At 39.9% G+C, this 23,579-nt stretch overlaps 1 protein-coding gene across 1 annotated transcript in view; it reads left to right on the top strand.

The window, feature by feature from the left end:
- LOC124795644 (PMS1 protein homolog 1-like) overlaps window positions 1-23,579 on the top strand; it is a 140,267-nt gene that overhangs the window by 48,809 nt on the left and 67,879 nt on the right. The window contains exons 7-10 of the mRNA XM_047259716.1: window positions 3,468-3,614; window positions 4,876-5,004; window positions 11,170-11,403; window positions 11,500-11,788. Of these exons, the coding sequence (XP_047115672.1) occupies window positions 3,468-3,614; window positions 4,876-5,004; window positions 11,170-11,403; window positions 11,500-11,788 (799 nt within the window). The remainder of the gene's footprint in view (window positions 1-3,467; window positions 3,615-4,875; window positions 5,005-11,169; window positions 11,404-11,499; window positions 11,789-23,579) is intronic.

Genomic DNA, 23,579 nt, shown 5'->3' with positions numbered 1-23,579 from the left:
AGGAAAAGGATGGGTTTGATATCATGGCTTTACATTGGCACTGCATGACATTGACTACTAGACAACGAATAGGTTATTCAGAATGTAGTTTTCACTCTGCAGCAGAGTGTGTGCTGATATGAAACTTATGGCAGATTAAAACTGTGTCCCCGCAGTATCCTTTCTTCCAGGAATTCTGTGAAGTTTGGAAGGTAGGAGACAAGGTACTGGTGGAATTGAAGCTGTGAGGACAGGTCGTGAGTCGTACTTGGGTAACTCACATGATAGAGCACTTGCCCTCAAAAGGCAAAGGTCCGTAGTTCAAGTCTTGATCTGGCGCACAGCTTGAATCTGCCAGGAAGTTTCATATCAGCGCACACTCCACTGCAGAGTGAAAATTTCATTCTGGAAACATCCCCCAGGCTTTGGCCTAGCCATGTCTCCACAATATCCTTTCTTCCAGGAGTGCTTCAAGGTGTACAACTTTGCTTCCGCCGTTTTTTCCCCAACATTTGAGGCTTTAATGAAACAAATTGGTTACACATGTATCATTCAAAGTATTTTCCATCGCTGGCCACTACTTTCTCCCATCTTTCAGGCAGTGTACAAATCCCACGTCGAAAAAATTGTTCATCTTTTGGAGCGATCCATGAATCAATCCAATTTGTGATTTCTTCATGAGATCGGAAATATTGGTCATCCAGGCCATGCGCCATTGATCTAAACAGGTGATAGTCAGACGGAAATGTTGGTCATCCAGGCCATGCGCCATTGATCTAAACAAGTGATAGTCAGAGGCAGCAATGTCAGGAGAATACAACGGGTGGGGTAGGACTTCCCATTTTAACATTTCCAAGTACATTTTGACCTCTTTTGCAATGTGAGGTCGAGCATTGTCATGCTGCAAAATCACTTTATCATGCTGTATTGTGGCTGTTTGTCTTTTAATGCTCTGCTCAAACGCATTAATTGCGTTCGATAACGAGCACCTGTGATTGTTTCACTTGGTTTTAGCACCTCATAGTATGACGCCAAGCTGGTCCCATAAAATCCTGAGTATGATCTTGGAGCCGTGAATATTCGGTTTGGCCATTGACATGGAAGCATGGCCAGGATATCCCCATGATTTTTTGCATTTAGGGTTATCGTAATGAACCCATTTTTTGTCCCCGGTCACAATGCGATGCAGAAATCCCTCCTGTTTTTGCCTCTGAAGCTACTGTTCACAAACGCCATTCAACGTCTCTTAGTTTCAGCTCACACGGGACCCGAGTTCCTTCTTTCTGAATCGTGCCCATAGCCTTGAGACGTTTTGAAATGGCATTCTGTGTCACTCCCACTAATTGTGCCAATTCTTCTTGAGTCTGACATGCGTCTTCACTCAGAAATGTCTCCAATTCTGCATAATATTCGAAAACACTCTCTCTTCTACCACTTTGCTGGTCTATGCTGTTAAAATCACTGTTCTTGAAGCTTTGAAACCACTTACAACATGTTCTTTCACTAATAGCGTCCTTACCGTATGTACTTGAGAGCATTCGATGAGACTCAGCTGCTGTTTTCTTCATATTGAAACAAAACAGTAACACCTCTCACGAATGATGAGAATTAGGCTCGTAAAGTGACATTTTCAATCAAGAACAACTTTATGATGCAGACACAAATCATCTAATGTTTGAATGTGGTTATGTTGACCAAGGTCCAAGCTAACTGCCTGACGTCTGTGATCTGTTTCTTTCGACCCCTACTTACCATTGTCGTCGCCTATCAGAAAGCGGCAGAAGCAAAGTTGTACACCTTGTAGTTCTGCATGGTCTGCAGGAGAGCTTCTGTGAAGTTTGGAAGGTAGGAGATGAGTTATTGCTGGAACTGTAGCTGTAAGGATGGGTCGTGAGTCGTACTTGGGTAGCCCAGATGGTAGAGCACTTGCCCATTGGATAGGTTATTCACAACAACAGCTCAAGTGGAAGTCAACAGATCTCGTACCATGTGCTGCATCCCCATTATGAAAACACACGATGCTAACACATGTGAAATTCAATGGTTGGTTGGGCTGAGCCTAGCTTGTAATGGCTTGTAATAGCTGCTGGGGGTAGCAGTTTTTAACAGATGCAAACATACCCTCTTCACCCCCAGTAACACCAGGTAAAGAACACAGGGCAGTGCCATGTTTCCAAAGCACATTAAATATGTCTGTTTGTTACTGAGTGGAACAGAGTTGGATTAGTTTTGACCATCAGAGGTGGAAGTCGCTGCCTGCAGAAACTCTGTCTTTAGTAAGCTTTCTTACACTGGTAATGTTATTTTAGTTCATGAACCAGTCTTCATGTAAGGCCATGCAACATTCATTTCTTATTTTAAGTGACCTCGAGATTCTGAAAATATTGGCAAAGGACTGCAATTGGAGCTCTGATTCCAATTCTTCTGTGGATTTAAACCCTTTGAGATGATACTATCCCATCATATCGTTGTTTGCTCATGAGGCCAAGGTATATACAAATGGCATGATCCTAACTGTTAGTGAAAGGGAATTTGATAGTTGACAACTTTTCGTATGGGGTCGACGATGACGATATGCGCAGGGTTGGAGTCCCAGGCAGCACAGAACTATTTGTTGGCCTACCTTTAGCAAAACATGCACATCTCACTAGTGGTGAAGAAACAATAAGTACTTTGTGTCTATTCTTAGGTATAAGAAAATAGCGAAAGGTACCGGGTTCGAATCCCTGACAGGCACAAATCGTTTGCATCATCATTTTAGGTTCAAATATCCTGCTATTGGTGGACATATTTAATATCTGACATCTGACTGTGCTTAGTTAACAATACATATAGGAACTTGGTTCTACTTCCTGTCCATCACCACAGCTTTACTTCATGGCATTTCACACTTGTGCACAGCATTTTTTTACATACCTTTTGTGGTTATTTCTCAGGAGCAATATAAGCTTCATGTAGTTCCCAATGCAGTACTAAATGTATAGTCATTATTTCCTGGTTCGGATATTCAGCCTTGTAAACTGATACTGGTGAACACTTTGATATTTTACGTCTCTTTATGCCTAGTCGAATCTCGATCAGATGTGCGAGCTTTGTTTGGTTAAAAATGGGTTCAAGTTAGTATCATGAACAGCAGCTTGTCTTTGTCATTTAATGATTGTGATGAGACTTCTGCAGTGTCACTTTGTAATGAAGTTTATTTTAGAAGCATTAAGGACTGTCTCCCCTCTTACAACGTTTTCTAACATTTATTGTATGATGGTATTGGTTTACTTCTGGACTGACTGCCATAAAGAGCAGTGTCTTGTGGTACCCATTGTGTATAGTCAAAAGACTGTACTGCAGAGGGTTTAGAGGACATATAACACAGCCATGCTATTTTTGTTGCATACAATCAGGTGCAGCCTACACATTGGAATTCAGGGGTGGTCTGCTTTTTGTGCTGCCGAAGGTACATAAATTTATACAAGTTTTCTTGAATGTTGCAGGTAACCACAAAAATCATCAAACAGTATTTTGGCCCAAAATTTCCTCAGAGGAAATATCCTATCTGTGTTGTATCTGTAACTCTTCCTGCAGACCTTTTAGATGTAAATTTGGAACCAAATAAAACAAAAGTGTTCTGCAAAGAAGAGGTAAGAATAATCCTTTAAACAGATAAAATACATACATTTGATTACATCGTTTGTGATGTCTTATAATTATTCAGCAGAACATAACTTTCTCTTGTATGTGATTATATATTCAGAGAGATGAAAATTATCTGTAATGATGGAATAGAAAATCATTATTGTAAACTTAACACTATTATGAAAAGGTTAGATTGCTGCTCACCATAAAGAGGATACATTGTGATACATTGAATTGCAGACAGGCACAATGAAAAGTGTTACACATTGAGCTTTTGTCTGAAGCCTTCTTCGGGAAAGGACACACACACACACACATTGTAATGGGGCGGGGAAGGAGGAGGAATTGCCACCGCCTAACTGTGGCCAAGAGCTAAGTGGACCACCCTGTGGCACAACATGCAGCTGAATGTAACATACTTGATTACTTGTCAACCTGGGATACCTGGATCTTCCACTCCACCACCAGTTTTTGTGAAATGTGCAGATGGGAGTTACCATTCTCTGCTCCTGAAATTATCTGAAGCCAAAGCTACAGTAAACTACTATCCCCACACTGTTCACTCAACAATGTGCGCCGCCTCTGTCCTATCACCTCCTCCCAGTTCATGTCCCCTCACCCTCATTGTGCACGACTCTGTGCCACTGCACTCACTGATTTTTTTTTTCTTTCTTTGCTCCTTTTCCTTTCTACTTCCCATTTCCTCCTCTCTCCCTCCCCCACAGCCTCCTGGCATTGCACTTGGCAGCATTGCCGTGCTGCCATCTAATCTGTGCATTCTCTGCCAGACAGCACTCTTCTTTTTTTCTCTCTCCCCATCCGCCTTAACAGTAACATACTATCCCTCCCCCTTCCCCACTCCTCTATGGATTGCTGCTTTCGTTCAATGCGAGAATTGCATTCTGGCCACAGTAGCCAGAGGTAGCAGTCGTTCGCCTGAGGTGTGCGAGCTAATGTGAATGTGTGTGTGTGTGTGTGTGTGTGTGTGTGTGTTTTGTTTTCCGGGATCACCCTGTGGCACAACATGCGAGCTAATGTGAATGTGTGTGTGTTTTTGTTTTCCAAAGAAGGCTTTGGCCAAAAACTGTATGTATGACAAACTTTTTATTGCGCTTGTCGGCAGCTTAACGTGTCACCTTTATGGTAAGGAGCAATCTATCCTTTTCATTGTATTGTTGGTAATCTAACAAAGTATTGTTTTACTGCATTAGCATTGCAAGGGTTAGTTGATGAATGTTATTTAAAATGTTCATGACCTTTATTTAGTTCAAGAATATTACATCCGTCAGAGTAGAACTACATTTAGAGGCTAAAAATTGCAGCACCATGAAGGCAGCATGCTACGAACATCAAATTGGCTTGATGTTTACTGTATGCTTGGATATGCAAATTGTTATCAATTCAGTAAAACTGCAAAATGTAGGTAGGTATTAAACCACCTACATTCTGTATGCGCAGGGAAAGATTATACAGTTGTTTTCTACTTCAGAAATCACATTTGAATGTGGATTGCTCGTGAAAAAATCTTGTTACACTTTATGTAAGGGGAAGGAACTATCACCATGTGCCTGACTTTAAAAGTGGCAGGATCTTCATCTAAGTAGGCTGCAGTTTATCGTTTTGCAGTATTGCTGCTTGCATTGGTTGAGGTCCCAAGACTGTCATTTAAGTATGGAATCTATGGATTTAGGAGAACTATATTCTGTTGCATGCAGGATTTCTGTGGCCCCATTAGACTAGTGGCTGAAAGGAGAGACGTATTATTTGCTCATCCATGCAGTATTTTACAGTCATGTTAAGTACCTTCAGAAGAAAAGGGGTTGTTTACAGAGTATCCATACAAAGAGCATGACAAAATGTGGAGCATTAAAAACTGTTAGCACAGTGAGAATTGTTGCAGCTTCCCTTGACATGTCAGCAGAGAAAGATGGACTGACAGTAGTGCAAAAAATGGTTCAAATGGCTCTGAGCACTATGGGACTTAACTTCTGAGGTCATCAGTCCCCTAGAACTTATAACTACTTAAACCTAACTAACCTAAGGACATCACACACATCCATGCCTGAGGCAGGATTCGAACCTGCGACCGTTGCGGTCGCGCGGTTCCAGACTGTAGTGCCTAGAACCGCTCAGCCACTGACAGTAGTGCACCAAACGACAACACTGGGCACAGGTGTGGCACCAAGATGCATCTTAGGATGAGTCCAGGTTCTGAATACGGCATAATGATTAGTGCATAAGTATGTGGAGGCTCCAAGTAGAATAAACATTTACAGATTGACATTGATATTGTTACACATGACATACCCATATCTGTCATCCAAGCTCTTTCAATTTGATGCCCATCTGGATGAGAGCCATTGTTGCTGCTAGAGGTGGCACCTCTGCGTACTAAATTTTGTGCCATGTATACCCCAAATCACTGACAAACTGAAACTTGTATTCGTCCTACGCACTGTATACTTATAATAAGTAAAATTTCATTGTTAGCTGTTTTTCCTGATCAAATTTTAATGACAAGCAGTGTAGATGTATAAAATTGATTTGTGTTTCAGTGTACTGAATATATATTATGCATTACAGTAATATTTACAATCCACCAAAACTATGATGGTTTTTGCTAGCTGGCCCAGTTGACCATTTAAAAAGCAGAAAAAGATTATCTTGGTAATAAAGAAAGCTAAATGCAGGGATTCCTGTAGACCTCTTGTTAAAAATCTGAAAATACTGTCTCTGGTTTGTTTGTATATATATATGAAATTCTAATGTTTGCAAAAGGGAGCACCTAAAAAAAAAAAAAGAATCTTGAAACATAACTATGATATACATCCATGTAAAACTAGACAGAAACTGAACCTACATATAAATACCGCAAGTACAAGCTTATGCAGAAGAGGGGTGTATCACACCAGAATTATATAGCCATATGCCTTCGTACTTAAAATACATAACGCCATTAAATGCACTTAATGTAAAGTTGAAACAATTCTTGCTTCACCACTGCTTCTGCTCTGGCTCTGAATTTCTAAAACATCATAAGAAGTAAACCTCGTATGCCAGATAGGTTAATTATTTATTGTGTCATTTCATACTATAATTTATTTTGTGTTGATCTTGTAGCCTCACTTACTATCACATGTAGAAGCAATGTAATATGTCAGTTTATATTATTATGCACTTTGATTGTATTGACTGTGTAGTCACAGTGACTGTTGTCATTGTAAATTAATTATGTTTACACTTGTCCTATATCATATGTACAAACAACAAACTAAAAAATGATGCCTGGATCAAATGAACAAAGATGGGTAGAAGCCTATTTTGTATTTTTTGTGGAAGCTGTTGCCTTTCACGTGGCTGTAAGTTACATTGCTCTTGTATGCTATGTTTGTTTCTTTCTCCTCATTTAGCTCACTTTCCACAGTTTTATTTACTTCTATGTTCTTTTGGAGTTTTTCTCTGTCTGTATCTTCCTCTAAGTGCGCTGTCTGCTTCCCTTTTTTCTTCTTGACTGAATAGTTGGGCAGCAGTGGTGGGGCAGTATAGTTGTGGCTTTGTGCATTAAGTAATTCACATTTCTTAAATGTGTTAATACTTACTAAACAATAATAATTGGAAGAACAGGCTTCAGTTTCAGTATTGACACTGTTTTCAACAGGGATTTTTAGCTTCAGGATCCTGATACTCAGATAAAAATAATTTATAGATAAAAATAATTTATTGTATTAGTGTTATTTCTAAATTTCTTGCTTTGTAACTCCGAGTAACTTCTTCAAGTCCTGCATGCTGCAAAGCATTCTTACCAGTAAATTGCGATTTTCTTTAAAGGCTATATGAAACTTATTTTGTATTCTTTGTGCCAAAGTTCACTTGAAATTTAATTTGATCATTGTTATTTAAGTTCTGGCACAGAGTTCTTTTTCTTTCTCTTTAATTTGGTATCTCTTCATTAGTTACTCAATCTGTCTAGTCTTCAGCATTGTTCTGTAGCATCACATTTTGTAATCTTCTATTATCCTCTTGCCTATACTGCTTATCTTCCCCATTTCACTTCCTTAAAATGCCAAACTCAAAAAAGATTTTCTAGTACTTGAACTTATATTCAGTGTTAAAAAACTTCTCTTTCTCAGAACCATTTTTATTGGTTTTAATGGTCTGTATTTTATAACCTCTTGATTTCAGTCATCTTTTATTTTGCTGTCATAATGGAAATACTTATCTACAACTTTTAGTGTCTCATTTCCTAATCTCATTCTTTCAGCATCACTTGATTTAATTTGGCTGCTGTCCATTACTTTTGTTTTACTTCTCTGTTCAGCTTATAACCTCTTTTAACAATTTAGGAAAAGACAGATTGCTACTTAACATGAAGAAGACATGTTAAGTTGCAGACAGGCACAATTAAGACACTTGCATAAATTTTTCAGCCCCAATCCTTATCAGTAACACACACACACACACACACACACACACACACACACACACACACACACACACTCTCTCTCTCTCTCTCTCTCTCTCTCTCTCTCTCTCTCTCTTCATACACGTAAGCAAACAAACATCATGCACACATGACTACCAGCTCCGGCAGCTCGGGCCAGAATGCCATCAGCAAGTATCTTCAATTGTGCTTGTCAGCAACTTAATGTATCTTTTTTACAGTAAGTACCAATTTGCCTTTTCCTACACTGTTGATATTCCTGCCTGGAGTTTCCATTGTTTGATTTTGTTATAACCACTTTTTCAAGACATTGTCCATTCCTCTTCAGAAATGACATTTCCTTTGTAGACTATTCTTAATTTTACTCATTTGCAATTGTGATTTTGTCAGTTGTGAATTCTCAAGTGACAGCCGCAACAACGTACTATTTAAATAGAAAAAAAAAACAAATGTAGTGATACAATCTGTTCTCGTTTGTTTTAGCAATTGTGTGTCATTGCAGCTATTGATCGAGAGTGACACAACTGACAAAATTGTGATCGTAAATAAATACAATTAATAAAGTCCATATAGCAAATTTTGTCATTAATAAATACAATAGACATGAGTAAACAGGAAATAATAATCTTATATATAAAAACAAAGATGAGGTGACTTACCGAACGAAAGCGCTGGCAGGTCGATAGACACACAAAATTCAAGCTTTCGCAACAAACTGTTGCCTCATCAGGAAAGAGGGAAGGAGAGGGGAAGACGAAAGGAAGTGGGTTTTAAGGGAGAGGGTAAGGAGTCATTCCAATCCCGGGAGCGGAAAGACTTAACTTCCTTTCGTCTTCCCCTCTCCTTCCCTCTTTCCTGATGAGGCAACAGTTTGTTGCGAAAGCTTGAATTTTGTGTGTATGTTTGTGTTTGTTTGTGTGTCTATCGACCTGCCAGCGCTTTCGTTCGGTAAGTCACCTCATCTTTGTTTTTATATATAATTTTTCCCACGTGGAATGTTTCCTTCTATTATATTGATATCATTAATTTGAATCCAACAATTACGTTTGTTATTGTCACTGTTGCATTTCGAAATCTTTTCTGTCGTCTTATTTTCCTCTTTCTGTTAAGATGTCTGCTTGTGTCTGTATGTGTGGATGGATATGTGCGTGTGTGCGAGTGTATACCTGTCCTTTTTTCCCCCTAAGGTAAGTCTTTCCGCTCCCGGGATTGGAATGACTCCTTACCCTCTCCCTTAAAACCCACTTCCTTTCGTCTTCCCCTCTCCTTCCATCTTTCCTGATGAGGCAACAGTTTGTTGCGAAAGCTTGAATTTTGTGTGTATGTTTGTGTTTGTTTGTGTGTCTATCGACCTGCCAGCGCTTTCGTTCGGTAAGTCACCTCATCTTTGTTTTTATATATAATTTTTCCCACGTGGAATGTTTCCTTCTATTATAGGGAAATAATAATCTGTTTTATTTGATGTTCCGGGCCCTTTGCCACACTTGATAGAATTACGATGGCATCAGCAAACCTTAAAGTTTCCATTTCTTCTCGAAGTTTAATTAATTCTTGTTCCAGATTTGTGCTTGTTTTCCTTTATTGCTTGGTCTCTACAGATTGAATTGTGTTAGGAGTAGGCTACAACTCTGTCTCTCGGCCTTCTTAACCTCTGCCTCCTTTTCATGTGCTCCAGCTATTATATAATTTGATTTCTGTGTAAGCTGTAGATAGCCTTTAATTCCCTATATTTTATCGTGTATGTCTTGAGAATTTCAAATACAGTCAAACATCCGTATAATGATTACCCATACAATGATACTCCTGGGTACACTGTAGTTTTATATGGCCCTGGCTGATTTCCTATATGTACTATGTTAATTACCCCTCATTACAACAATGAAGTAAATTTAGCAACACCCTATTATAACTAAGACAAAATTTTGAGGAATTTACATTTCCTACTTCTAAGAAGCTCACTACAGCAGTAGGTATTGTTTATTTAGCTACTAGAATTTTGGCACTTTATTTCCAGAAACTTCACTACATACTATAATACTATATTTATTCAAGCAGCAAAGAGAATAGTGTACAGCCGCAGGCGAGCTGTGCTGAGTGGCAAACATCAAAGAGCTCCTTCATGTGAAAGAGTGTTTAGTTTGTCCATTGTTGAGGTTTAGTAGTAGAGAGAAGTGTTTTGTTGGGCTCATATGCAGCTTATCTCCATGATTTTTGCAATCTGTGAATGTTTTTAGTTGATGTAAATGATTTGGACTTCCCTAATTTGGACAATGGCTAGAACTCTGAAACAAATAAGGTTGGAGACAAAAATTGAGGTTTTCAAAGACATTGATAACAGAATGAAACAAATAGAAGTGGCAAGGAAGTATGGACTTGCACAGTCAATGTTGGTTACCGTCCCTAAAAAATGAAAAGAAATTGAAGAAAGTTTTATAGGTGGCAAATTTAACCCTTCAAGAAAAAGAATGAAGACGGCTGCTGCTGACGATGTGGACAGTGCTAAACTGCGGTGGTTTAAAGAGATGCGTCCACAGAACGTACCAATTAATGGTCTGTCAAAAAGCCTTAAAGTTCGCTAAGTTGCTTGGTGATTCTAATTTTAAGGCAAGTAATGGGTGGTTGCAAAGATTTAAGAACAGGCATGGTATCATTTTTAAAGTGATTTCAGAAGAAGAAAAATCAGCACTGTTAGGTGATGCAGAATTTTTCAGGAAAAACACTGTGTGTAAACTTTTAGAAAAATACAGTCCTTCAAACTTGAACAATGCAGATCAGATGAGACTATTTTATCAACTGATGCCAGAGAAGATGATGGCCTTTAGAGGAGAAAAGTGTAAAGGAGGGAAGTAGTCTGAAGTATGCCTAACTGCAGCAACGCGTCAGGGACACACGAATTGACACCACTGGTGATCTGACGATCAGCTAACCACGGTGCTTCAAAAATGTAAGAAGCTTACCAGTAAGACGGTACATAAATTCCTTTAATTTATAAATTAATTCAGTACAGTGTAGCTTCAGCTGTAATGTTTTGCTACAGTCACATTGTAAATGTGATTTCTTTCTTTGCAGTCAATTACAAGACAAATCAAAAAGCATGGATGACGTCTACTCTTTTTTAGTGGCTGCTTTTGCTTGATAAAGAGATGTCAATGAAGAATAAGAAAATTACATTGCTGGTGGATAATTGTAGTGTGCATAACAACATGCCAGTGTTGAAGAAGGTTGAACTATGCTACTGCCCCCCGAACAATACTTTGATTCTTAAGCCACTAGATGTGGGGATAATTAAGAACCTTCAAACAAACTACCATTCACATTTAGTTCAACATGTGATAGCAAGCATTGAAAGAAAGGTAAGCAATCCCTACCGTTTCAGTGTGAAGCAGGCTTGTGACATGATTGCTCGTTCCTGGGACGGTGTACAGCTGAATGTGATTGCGAACTGCTAGAAAAATGCAAGACTTTCTGAAAGTGAAGATGTTGGTGAGAATGTTGTGGTGGATGAAATAATGCAGGATGATATTCAAAGTGATCTGGAGATTTATCCAACAGTTATTGGTAAAACCATAGGTGCTACAGTAGTTGAATACTTGTCGGTGGATAACGAGGCGTTGGTGTTTGAAGCATATACAGACAAATCTATCATTGAGGAGTTAAATGGTAATACATCTGTTGAAGATTCTCACAATGACAGTGATGTGATAAGTGTGAATCCCCCTCCTCTGATGGAGCTAATAGGTCAGTTGAAAACCATTCAGCAAATATCATCTTCAGTCCCCAGTGTTTCAGTGCAGCAATTGGTTGCATTACAGGAGATAAAGACAATATTTACAAGATAATCTTTAAGAAAAAAAGAAACAGTGAATTTTTCTGTACACAAAAGTAAGATATTCTACAGGTACAGTATTAATAAATAAAGTGAACAAAATGTATTTCATTATTTGTCTTTTAACATTATTTTTCATCAGAAAAAGTACTACAGTAATGTACTTCTCAGACACGAAAACATGGCTCCTTGCTCCGAGTCACACTAACAAAACCTCATTTTAACAATAACCCCGGTACAACAATTTAATTTTCATGGTCCCATGAAATTCGTTATATCGAGGTTTGACTGTAGTGTGTTGTAGCCAAAATTGTCAAATTCTTTTTCTAATCCTTCACATACTATAAATATAGGTTTGTCTTCTCAATCATTTAAGATAAGATGTGTGGTCAAGTAGCTTCTACAAATTGTTCCATTATTTTGCAGGTAGTTTGTGTTAATATTTTGTAACTATGACTTATTGAACTGATGGTTTAGTGATAGTCACGTATACCTACTGTAGTATTGGGATTATTACATTCCTTTTGAAGTCGTAGGGTATTTTGCCTGTTTCATATATCCTATGTATCAGAAGAACCATTTTGTCGTGAGTGGTTCTGCCCAAGGTCTTAATTGTTCTGAGGGAATCTCATGTGCTCCAGCTGCCTTGTTTTGATTTACATTTTTTAGTACACCATCAAATCATTTCGTACTATTGCTTGTGGCCCATTTCATCTTCATCCGCTTCCCGTTCCCTTTCTATAATCTTGTTGTCCTGTTTCTTTTCTTTGTATAGGATTCCTAAGTATTCTGTCCAGTTTTGTTATTCCCTTCTTTGCTTAGTGTTGCATACCATTTGAGAGCACGATGATCATTTAGCTGCGTCTCCTGTTGCTTTAATTTTTCTGTGTGTGCACCTATATTTCTTTTAGTCATTCATTGTTTTACAACTCTGGATTTTCCTTTAGCAATTTCTGCTTTGCCATTTTGCATTTTGTGACAGTTTTTCTTTCTAGACAACCTTATTCAATTTTATCTGCTTCATTTGTTACATTTTTATATATTCTCCTTCCATCTATTAAACAAGATTGTGGAACAAAATATTAGTCATCTCATTAAAAAAAAAGCACAGTGTTAGTTTTGGAGCTCTGGAAAGGGTTTAGAGCTGGTACGTGGTGGCATGTGACTTTCTACTGCTGGCTTGGGTTATGGCATTGAAGTGATGTGTATGTGTCTCATTGTATTTGGACATGCCCGTGACAATAATTTGAATGAAGATATCCAATTTGTTGATGTATCTATGCAAACTGTCCAATTTGTTTATGAGGAATGTGATATCACTTGCAGCTGTGTGTAATAGTGTAAGAATAGTGGCCCTAAAAATATCCTAACCAATAGGAACTGGAAATCGTGTCATGCCTTTCCAATGACAAAAGGTTTCAATTCCAACAGGAATTGCTGCTCCCAGTAAATGAATGTCTGTGTCATTTAGTTTCCAGTCAAACATTGGAAGAGAACTGCATACTTCAAACATTTGGAGCCATGAACTTCACCAAAGACCCCTGCTTATAGTGACACATAAAGTTACACACAACAACACAGAAACTGGATAGCAGCTGACAGGAAGTATGGTCTGATTTTGTCCCTTTTTCAAATGATGCAAGGTGGTGTCTGCACCAACAACCCACTGAAGCATTTAAACTGCAGTGTAAGTGGAGTGTGCAGCTTAGGCTGGAGGTGTTTTTCATACCATGACCTGGATTCACTCATTCAGGTTATCGTGAACCTGTTTATTTCAACATTCTTTGTGACCGGTATCTCCCTTCTGTCTACATCTTCATACCGAGTAGGTTGCTGGATGCTCCTAAGACTCAAGCACCTATTCACAGCCTGACTAAACTACCAAATCACCCAATCTGAAAAATAAGGAAAACATAACCACTCACCTAAAGTAAACTTATGTGTGGTGCATAGGCACATGTAACAAAACAGTGACTATATACGAGGTCCCCTTTCTCTTATTTTACATATTGTTCCACTAAGGAATTTCCATTATTTCTAGGTTCCACAAGCTTAATTCCCTAGAAAATACCTGGAACTGAACAGAATAGCTGGTGAAACATAGCAATCATAATTCTTACAGTTTTTTAACTCCGCAAGATCTGATCATCAGGAAGTGGATTCTGTTGGATATTGGCATACCTGAGGTGTGGACTCTCTTTCTTGCCTATCTGCGGCTAGTATCAAGGCTAGAGACAATATTACTCAGTACTAGCATGATCTGTCTGGGGGAGGAGGGGGAGGGGGAAGGGATTGGAGGGGCAGGACACTATTGTGTACTTATATCATCTCTTATATTATCCAAGGATTAATTCTGTGTCTTGTCTTTTCATCCCATTGTTTCTCTGTTGCATTCAGTATTTCATCTCTCAAAGTTACACATTGATATTCTACTGCATTTTTTCCCTTCTGATTCTAAGTTATTGTCTGTGCTCTTTGTAATCCTTATACAGACCCCATCACCATAATTTCTTACCTTTCTGCAGCTTCTTTGCCTTTCATGACTAATAAATTATGCTCAAAGTATGCATCGATACCTAGAAATGTTTGAAGTTTAAAAACTTGTTTTTTAAATCTGTCTTACCATAATTTCACTATTAGTCAAAATCCAATTAAAGAGCATATGAAATGTCGTGTGAGTGCAAGGATGACATTCCTTGAACAGGCCATTACGGGCTGTAAGACTTTGAACATTCATAGTTGCCACTGAGGTTTCAAAAGATTGCTGTGTGACAGTTATGAGAGCCGTTATCTTGAGGGCATACCTTCCGATGGAGAATCCTTCCCTAGTTTCCTTTCAGTAATTCCATCAGGATGAAGTTGTAGGATGCTATGAGAATGTGTTGTCTGCGGAAACCATGCTGGTGGTTTGCACCTTTAAGTTTGTTAAATACAAGTTGATTGTGATGGTATAGTGTAGACCTTATGTTAGATACCACTCAGGTGCTCCAAGAGATAACTTAATTCATAACTGTGTAACACGTTTCTGCAGGAACTTTATGATGTGTTGTTTAGGTAGTATGGCAGGTCATACATTCCCTTCATAAAAGTCACATATTCAATCATTATTTAAATATTACTGTATACCATCCTAACACACATTAATACTTTGAATGTAAAATCACAGTTTGAGCAGTAGGTGTTCTTTTCATGTGTAACACATCCTCTTGTTACTTATTCGAACATAACCTAAAATATAAGGAAAATCAAAGATGTGAGAACTGTGATGCATACATTAATATTGCTGGAGCATGGAAACATTAGATGTGCTACTCATTTATTACCCAGAGAACAGAAGGTAGGAGATGTGGATTAGATTCTCCAATATAGCTCTCAGAAGGAAGGAACTATGGAAGATTAGGTAGAAAGGAAGGAAGTTTAGGGTTTAACATTATATTGATTCATTAAAAACGAAGCACAACCTTGTTTCGGGAAGGATGAGGCAGTAAATTAGTCATGTCCTTTCAAAGGAACTATTCTGGAATTTGCCTTAAGTCATTTAGAGAAATCATAGAAAACCTGCATCTGGATGGAATGTAACAAAGCAGTTATTGAAATGAAGGATGCCATGTTGTAATAGACCCAGGTGCAAGACCTGTCCCATACATCCTCCCACCACCACCTACTCCAGTCCAGTAACTAACATCACCTATCCCATCGAAGGCAGTGCTACCTGTGAAACTAGTCATATAATCTAACAATGGAAAATCCAGGATGGAATGTAACAATATGAGAGAAGGAAAGTTGCTACTCACCATATAGTGGAGATGCTGAGCCACGATAGGCACAATAAAAAGATTCACACAATCATAGCTTTCGGCCATTAAGGCCTTTGTCAGCAGTAGACACACACACACACACACACTCACACAAGCGCAACTTGCACATGCATCTGCAGTCTCAGAGAGCGCGTGTGTGTGTGTGTGTGTGTGTGTGTGTGTGTGTGTGTGTGTGTGTACTGGTGACAAAGGCCTCAATGGCTGAAAGCTATGACTGTGTGAATCTTTTTATTGTGCCTATCATGGCTCAGCATCTCTGCTATATGGTGAGTAGCAGCTTTCCTTCTCTCGTATTGTTACAGTCATATAATCTATAAGTTAAGCTGCAACCACTGTGCTGCATTCTACATGGGCATGACAACCAACAAGCTGACTGTCTGCATGAATGGCCACCAACAAACTGTGCCCAAGAAACAAGTGTACCAGCCTGTTGCTGAGCACACTGCCAACGCAACATCCTTCATTTCAATGACTGCTTCACAGCCTGTGCCGTATGGATCCTTGGCACTAACACCAGCTTTTCTTAACTGTACAGGTGGGAACTCTCCCTGCAGTATATCCTGTGTTCCTGTAACCCTCCTGGACTCAACCTTCGTTAGTCATTTTTCTCACCCATCCAGACCCTTTCCTGTTCCCATTCCAGCACTACATAGCCCTTGTTTCACCAAAGCGTCCAGTCTTCTTGCTACTTCTCTCCTTTTCTGCTAACCTCCCCCACCCACCTCTCCCGTACCCTCTGTCTGCCTCCCAACTGCATCTAACTGCCCTACCCTCTCTCCACCTCATCCTTGTATGCTCCCCAGCAGTACTTCACTGTCTCCTACCCCTACACTGCTATCCCTCCCCTTTCCCGCCCCAGCCTCCTCCTTACCCCCACTCAGTTGCCACTCCCATTATGCACTGCTGCTGTTGCTCCCGGTGTGGCTTCAGCTGCCAAAGGCTGCAGTCATGTGTGTGAATTGCATTTGTGTGTGTGTGTTTGCTGCATGTCTGTTGTCTATTTTTGACAAAGGCCTTGTTGGCTGAGAGCTTATATTGTGACTGTCTTTTTGTTGTGCCTATCTGCAACTCAGCATCTCCGCTATATGGTGAGTGACAACTTTCCTTTTCATAATATTGCTACATCTGGATGGCTAGATTTGAATTTGATTGGCCTCCTTCTGAATATGAGACCAGTGTCGTACCACTTTGCCATCTGTCTTAGAGCAACAATTGCTGGGTGGCCTTCATTGTAGGCCTAATTATGTCTTACACCTCATAACTGGTTATGTACAGTCTTAGACATAAAAACTGACCGCCAGCCGGCCGCCACAGAGACTAAGTCAGAGTCGTTCACTTAAGGTGGCCAATAAAACTGACTGCCCCTGACAACTCTAAGTCCGGCCATCTGCACAATCTGGCAACACTGTAAGATGCGGAAGTGTTGTATACTTCCAAGTTAATATGGATGGAGTGAGTCCCTGGTCTTGCGCGGTAATCGTCGTGAATTCTAAACTTAGAGTCGCATGTTCGCGTCCAGCTGTTTTTTTTTTTTTTTTTTTTTTTCTTTTACCACATTTCGGTCTAAAGTTATGAGTCTGATTGAACATCAAAGACAATTCGCTTAACATTCTACCCACCCGCAATAACAAGTATTCCAGAAACAATTCCGCAGGACAGCTTGTGGCTGCGTCGCGATCATAACAGCTTACACTCGATCGTTTCCTCGCGCTGCAGCGGCTACCGGCCACCGGCCAGACGCCACCCGCTGCCTGAAATCCGGCGCCGCCCATGTGAAGGCGGCGCCACGCTGTCAGTGTATGTATCAATGCCATTTTCGAATTTGAAGTTGTAGTTATTATCTTGCAGTTAAGCATTGGGTTTTGCATACTTGAAAATCGTGAACTACAGTTAAGCATTGTAAAATTGAGTCGCAAGTGGAAAAAGGTGTAACATCTGCAACACAACGTTTACTTTTGGTATAACAGAGGGGTGAATGTAGAAGAGGCAGCTAGAAAGATTTGAACTGTGCGTGGAGCGAGTGCTTTTGGGAAAAATACGCCAGAAAAAGATATTCTTGTTTCAACAAAGATCATTCTGGCATGAATGATTTTCCACATTAAGGAAGTCTCGACCACTCATATATGTGACATTTTACCATCATGCGACATTTGCATTCAACAGGCAAAGTTCAGAAGTCTGCTGTAGGAGTATTGCATGCTCTAATTCGAAATAACAAAAATCAACGGAGTGACTATTATTGAATGTCATCAGGTCGCTTATTGAGCATACCTTTGCAGTACTGTTACTGGTGACATGTTATGATGCCTTTATCGTTAACGTACTAGAGCACAGAGTAGTATGAACATAATATTTTACATTTGATAGCTCCATAAGTGTGTTTTGGACTACGAATTCTGCCCCAAGGGGTGTGTGCAACACAGCTGGCATTTATTGTCAACAACTGAGACACCTTTCGGTCACAGTGTAAGAAAATCGAGCAACAGAACTACATCACCTGTGCTACTGCATGATAACTCACTCTGTTGATATGAGAAACAACACTATCCAGGAGATTGATAGGAATGTCGTCTCTCAGACACTTGTATTGATAGGGAAGTCCTCTCTCAAGCACTTGTCGCTCTCGTCATATATTCGTAAAATAATACCTTTCCCGATCTTGATCGATCAGCCATCAAGGCAATTCATTTCTAGACGAAAATTCTCTTAAAACTACACTGGTTTAATGACATAGTTAGAACCAGTGGTTTTCTACAGGTGTAGAATTTGCAAACAGCGTTAGCATAGTCAGATTGTTGCAGATATCATGAAAGAAAATTCAGCTGCTGATTAATTTCTCTTTGATGATTAATGTTGTGATTAGTAAACTAATGGAAAATGCAATTAAAATATTCACTGTACCAATACAAATTAAATTCGGCTTACTACAGAAACATCACGACGGCAATCTATCTTAATAAAGCATTATTTGTCTGTAAGACGATTGAGCCTATTTCAACACGAATTAGTAGAATATTACCGACTTTTGACTTAGAAAAGATCTGTATTTACTTCATTTCCTGTATCATTCGCAAGTATTATGAAAATGTTGCATTTCATAGATAAAATTATGTATTCACAACAACAAAAAATATGTCGGCAGAAAACAAAAGTGGCATTATGGAATTGGCAGTACCGTGAGGTTTCCGCCCTAACACTAAGGGTTACTGTAAGTAGCTTGCCGCCTGTTGACAGCCGGGTTGTGTACCACCTAGGGTAAAGTTGTCTTTGCTTGCACAGTTCATGTTTCCTTGAGTTTCGTTGGTTTGGCTTGGGTGATACCAGGACCGGACAGGACTAGAGGGTGTTGAAGCCTTTGGAAGCAAATACTTTCAGCCGAGCTCATTGAGCTAACAGACGGTGACCAGAGTAGCGGTGATTTTCACTCAGACGTGCGTAGATTTTGGGTTCAGCGGACTGAGTAGCTGTTAAGGATTGTGTTACTATTCGGTTCACCCCAAGTATTTGATTTCCTCGGTACCACCCGTATGGGGGAGGGTTCGCCTATCGGCCCCACGGGATTATTGTTATTATTATTATTGTCATTATGTCATCAGCAAATCCGATAAGGTGCATCTTCCCACCACTGAAATAGATGTGCATTGTTCGATTCAGTATTTCCATCACATAAATATGGGTTATAATTACGTTACATTGCTGCTAGTAGACATATTTCACACTTTTTCTTAGACAGTTGCTACCTGTCACTCCATCATAGGAATTTATGTGAGCAGCATTGTTGCAATACAGACATTCCAATTATCCGATTTCTGTAATTTCATTTCGATACCAGACCGTTCTACTCGGATTCAGCCAGTCAGGCTTAATGTGCATATCCGAATACGACTCTCATCATTTGATAGACTGGGTAAACCACATTCTTAATCGGACGGTTGAATCTAGATCACTTATTTATGACAGGGCCTGAATTCTTGAACACTGTGGAAAATAATAATACAATGTGCTTATTACTAATATGTTATTTAAATAAAAATATATGAACGAACGAGATAACAGTTTATTTACAGGAGAAGAGCCCATCCATCATAGCAGAGCAGTGCGAGATTGGTTTCAGGGCCAAGAGAGGATAAAGCTGTTGCCGTTTGTTCCACGATCACCGAACATCAACCAGATAGAGAATATGTGGGCAGAGGTAACAAGGTCATTGCCATGTGCACCTACAAATGTAAGCGACCTTTGGACGAATATAGAAAACGTATGGTGGGAAGTAAACCATCACGCTACACTGTCAACGACTTAATGAAATCAATGCCCCTTCGAGAAATCTTATGTAATGATCGTGGGTGGATTGGTTACTAAAAGTATACTTGTCCACAAAACCCATGTGGAGAATTATCTGATAGTCGGTCAAGATTTGCTTTGTCGCAGCTCTTTAGATACAAGTCCATTTACTTTCAGTCTCCTCCTTACAATTGTTGCACTGCAAGGTAATTGAAAAATCTCATCCACTCGACGCCAACCGAGGAATTGACTGGTGCATGTGTTGTTCAACACACAGTAGCTGTCACCCTCACTGGAATCAATGACTCTGTGTGTGTGTGTGTGTGTGTGTGTGTGTGTGTGTGTGTGTGTGTGTGTGTGTGTGTGTTTTCGTGTTCACGCACAATCTGAATCAATACTATTAACATTAGAGAGACAAGAGAGACAACCAACAATAAATACTGCATCAAATATGACTGTAAAGAATTTTAATGCGATGGGAAGCTACAGACTGAATTTTTTCCCAACCCACGACCTGCATATTACGTTACGTTAAGTAAGATGTATTAACTCTATAGTATCGTTAGCAGAGACAGTGCGCTCTTGTCGTCGAGGCTCGCGACAAGTGCAGCGATTAGCGGTGCCCAATGCCGCCGCGATTTGTTTATGTTGGCTGAGCGTGGACACTGCAGCAGACGCTTCGCCATAAACAGAAAGAAATCACCTTGGCTCTGACTGCAGTGAGAGGATATCACTGCCTGTGTGTTCTTATAGTAACCAATGTGAGACTCTACTCACAGGGCTGGCCGAAGTGGCCGTGCGGTTAAAGGCGCTGCAGTCTGGAACCGCAAGACCGCTACGGTCGCAGGTTCGAATCCTGCCTCGGGCATGGATGTTTGTGATGTCTTTAGGTTAGTTAGGTTTAACTAGTTCTAAGTTCTAGGGGACTAATGACCTCAGCAGTTGAGTCCCATAGTGCTCAGAGCCATTTGAACCATTTTTTTCTACTCACAGGTGCCATGGAGCAATTGCAACGGGTATCATGTCATTAGTCATCAGAATATTAACCAGTGATGAAACGTCCACCCTCTTTGAATGCCAAGAAACTAGGAACCTTCTCACAAAGGAATGTGAGGTGATATCAAAATTTATCCAACATACAAAAATTAACTACAGGGCTTTCATATATGCAGTAGTAGCACACAAGGAATTATTATGTCTTGGAAGCGTATATTTAATTTCCTCTTCTCATATTAACGCCCTTGTTCTAGTACAAAGTGAGAAAAAAACACGAAAAACTAAAGTTCCTGAGAAGCATATCAGTCATTTCCTCTTCTCATATCATAACTTTTGTTTTAGTATGAAGTAAAAAAACAAACAGTTTAAGGTTGTGAAGCATAATATAACACCAGGCTGGTATCGTAGGCGCTATCGGAAATGCAAAAAGCAGGGAGCTGTCCATTCTTTTGTCCAACAGTCTCTCTCCTTTCGTGCATTACTCCCGCTAGGAGATTCTTATTTAAGGACTTGTGGGCATCAGCTATGCAGCTGGAATGACTCATTACAGCAGAACAAGCCTTATGTTATTGTGCTAATTACGGTATGGAAAAAATGCAACAAAGACGATTTACTCTAAAGCAGTGGGGATATTGGCAAATGTCTGTATTCAGCAATGACTGCCAGCTGCTATAACACTTCACAGAATCCATGCGGCAGCCAACACAACTGTGCGTGCACTTCAGACTTCATTCAGTAAGACGTCAGGAGATGGATGGAAATGTCAAAGTAACGTCGCTTTCCGAGTCGTATTCAATCCAGTATGAGATGTTATTAAGGTAGTTGAGCGTTATAGCAATTACACTCTTATAATTCCCATATGAGTATTCCGATAGCCAAAAGAACCTGTTAGTGTGAAACTATCGGGAACTGCATTAATATCAGACTGCAAGAACTTGAGACAATATGTGGACTCTTCTCTTCACTGGGTGACCTATTACTGTTATTTAGGATTCTCTCCGTCCTAGGCATGATGCAAATGGAACTTCAGAGGCGCTTTCCGCTAATCTTGACAAACATCAGCAACTTGTAATCACTGCGAATTACAACTGCGTGATGATATGGCTCAGGTTGTCAGTAGTTGTGGTGGTGTTATGCTGTCAAACTGCTTACAGTAATGTTAATGGTGGCACACATAATTTAGCGCTGATTACCTACTTAAGTAAAGATAATATTGTGCCGTCATCGCTTATCTTTTTTTGGCCTCAGCTTGAGTAATCCGATTTTACGAACATAGTACTCCATTTGCGGGCTGCTAATGATACAGTGTGACTACAGAGATCATCGTGCGGGTATTACATTAATTCTGCAATGAATTGCTTAATAAACATTACCCTCAGCTATGCAGCTGGAATGACTCATTACACAGGTACTCTGTGTTGCACTTGGTTAAGGGATCAGTTCGCTGCAATCCTGCTTCTACTGTTCGTAAATACTTGTATACTTCATAAATGGTTCAAATGGCTCTGAGCACTATGGGACTTAACGTCTGAGGTCATCAGTCCACTAGAACTTAGAACTTCTTAAACCTAACTAACCTAATGACATCAGACACATCCATGAGCGAGACAGGATTCGAACCTGCGACCGTAGCGGTCGCGCGGTTCTAGACTGTAGTGCCTAGAACAGCTCGGCCACCCCGGCCAGCATACTTGTGTACTGACCATTCGTTATTTGACTAAATATGAACTATAATCTGATTCGCATATATATGACATGGGTTAGCGCCGGCACAAAGCAATGACTATGGGTTGGATGCCGTTGAAGTCCCGTTACACTGATGGCAAGACAAATGTTTGCAAATCACCTCTATTGCCTCAAAAAACAATTGCATCTTAAATATCGAAGGACCGACGTCCACACTGTCAAAGCGCGTTGAAATACACCTAAGACGGCAGATGAACATTTGTGACCGACTGGGCTTCGAACCTGGACCTCCTCCTTACTAGACATGCTGATCACTGCACTATTATTTTTTTTAAAAGTTTGAGAAGACTTTCAGCACCAGGTAAGTGGAGGCAAAGAGGGCAGGGGTTGAAGATCCGAGGCCTGGCCTCAATGCCTCCCCCATACCTGTTACTGAGCAGCTGCATTATTCCCATGTATTCCATGTTTGCACCCATATATCTTTAAATTGTGGAACAAAATTGAAGTAGTAATTAAGGTAAAATAAATTACAGATTGCCGCCTCCAATGGCGTGCGTTCCTTGTAGAACATAACTTATAACAGTGAAAAGGATGACAGAAAAATACATAACAAACAATCATTCAGAAATATATTCACAATTTAAGTTATTATGCTCTTAACCACAATCCGAGTTGGGAGTCTCTCTTCAGTTACAGCTAACCAGTGCGCACCTATTGCACTATTGTAAGAACCGAGACGCAGTATTTTGGATTTAAAATTTTGTAAATTCGTTGTAAGAACTTATTAGACCAAGCTGCTTAGGTCATCGGTCCCTAAGCTTACACACTACTTAATCTAACTTAAACTAACTTACGCTATGAACAACACACACACCCATGCCGGAGGGAGGACTCGAACCTCCGACGGTGGGCACTGTCGGGA

The sequence above is a fragment of the Schistocerca piceifrons genome, chromosome 4 (assembly GCF_021461385.2).
Source record: "Schistocerca piceifrons isolate TAMUIC-IGC-003096 chromosome 4, iqSchPice1.1, whole genome shotgun sequence".
NCBI lineage: Eukaryota > Metazoa > Arthropoda > Insecta > Orthoptera > Acrididae > Schistocerca > Schistocerca piceifrons.
This window is presented reverse-complemented; position numbering and strand designations above follow the sequence as displayed.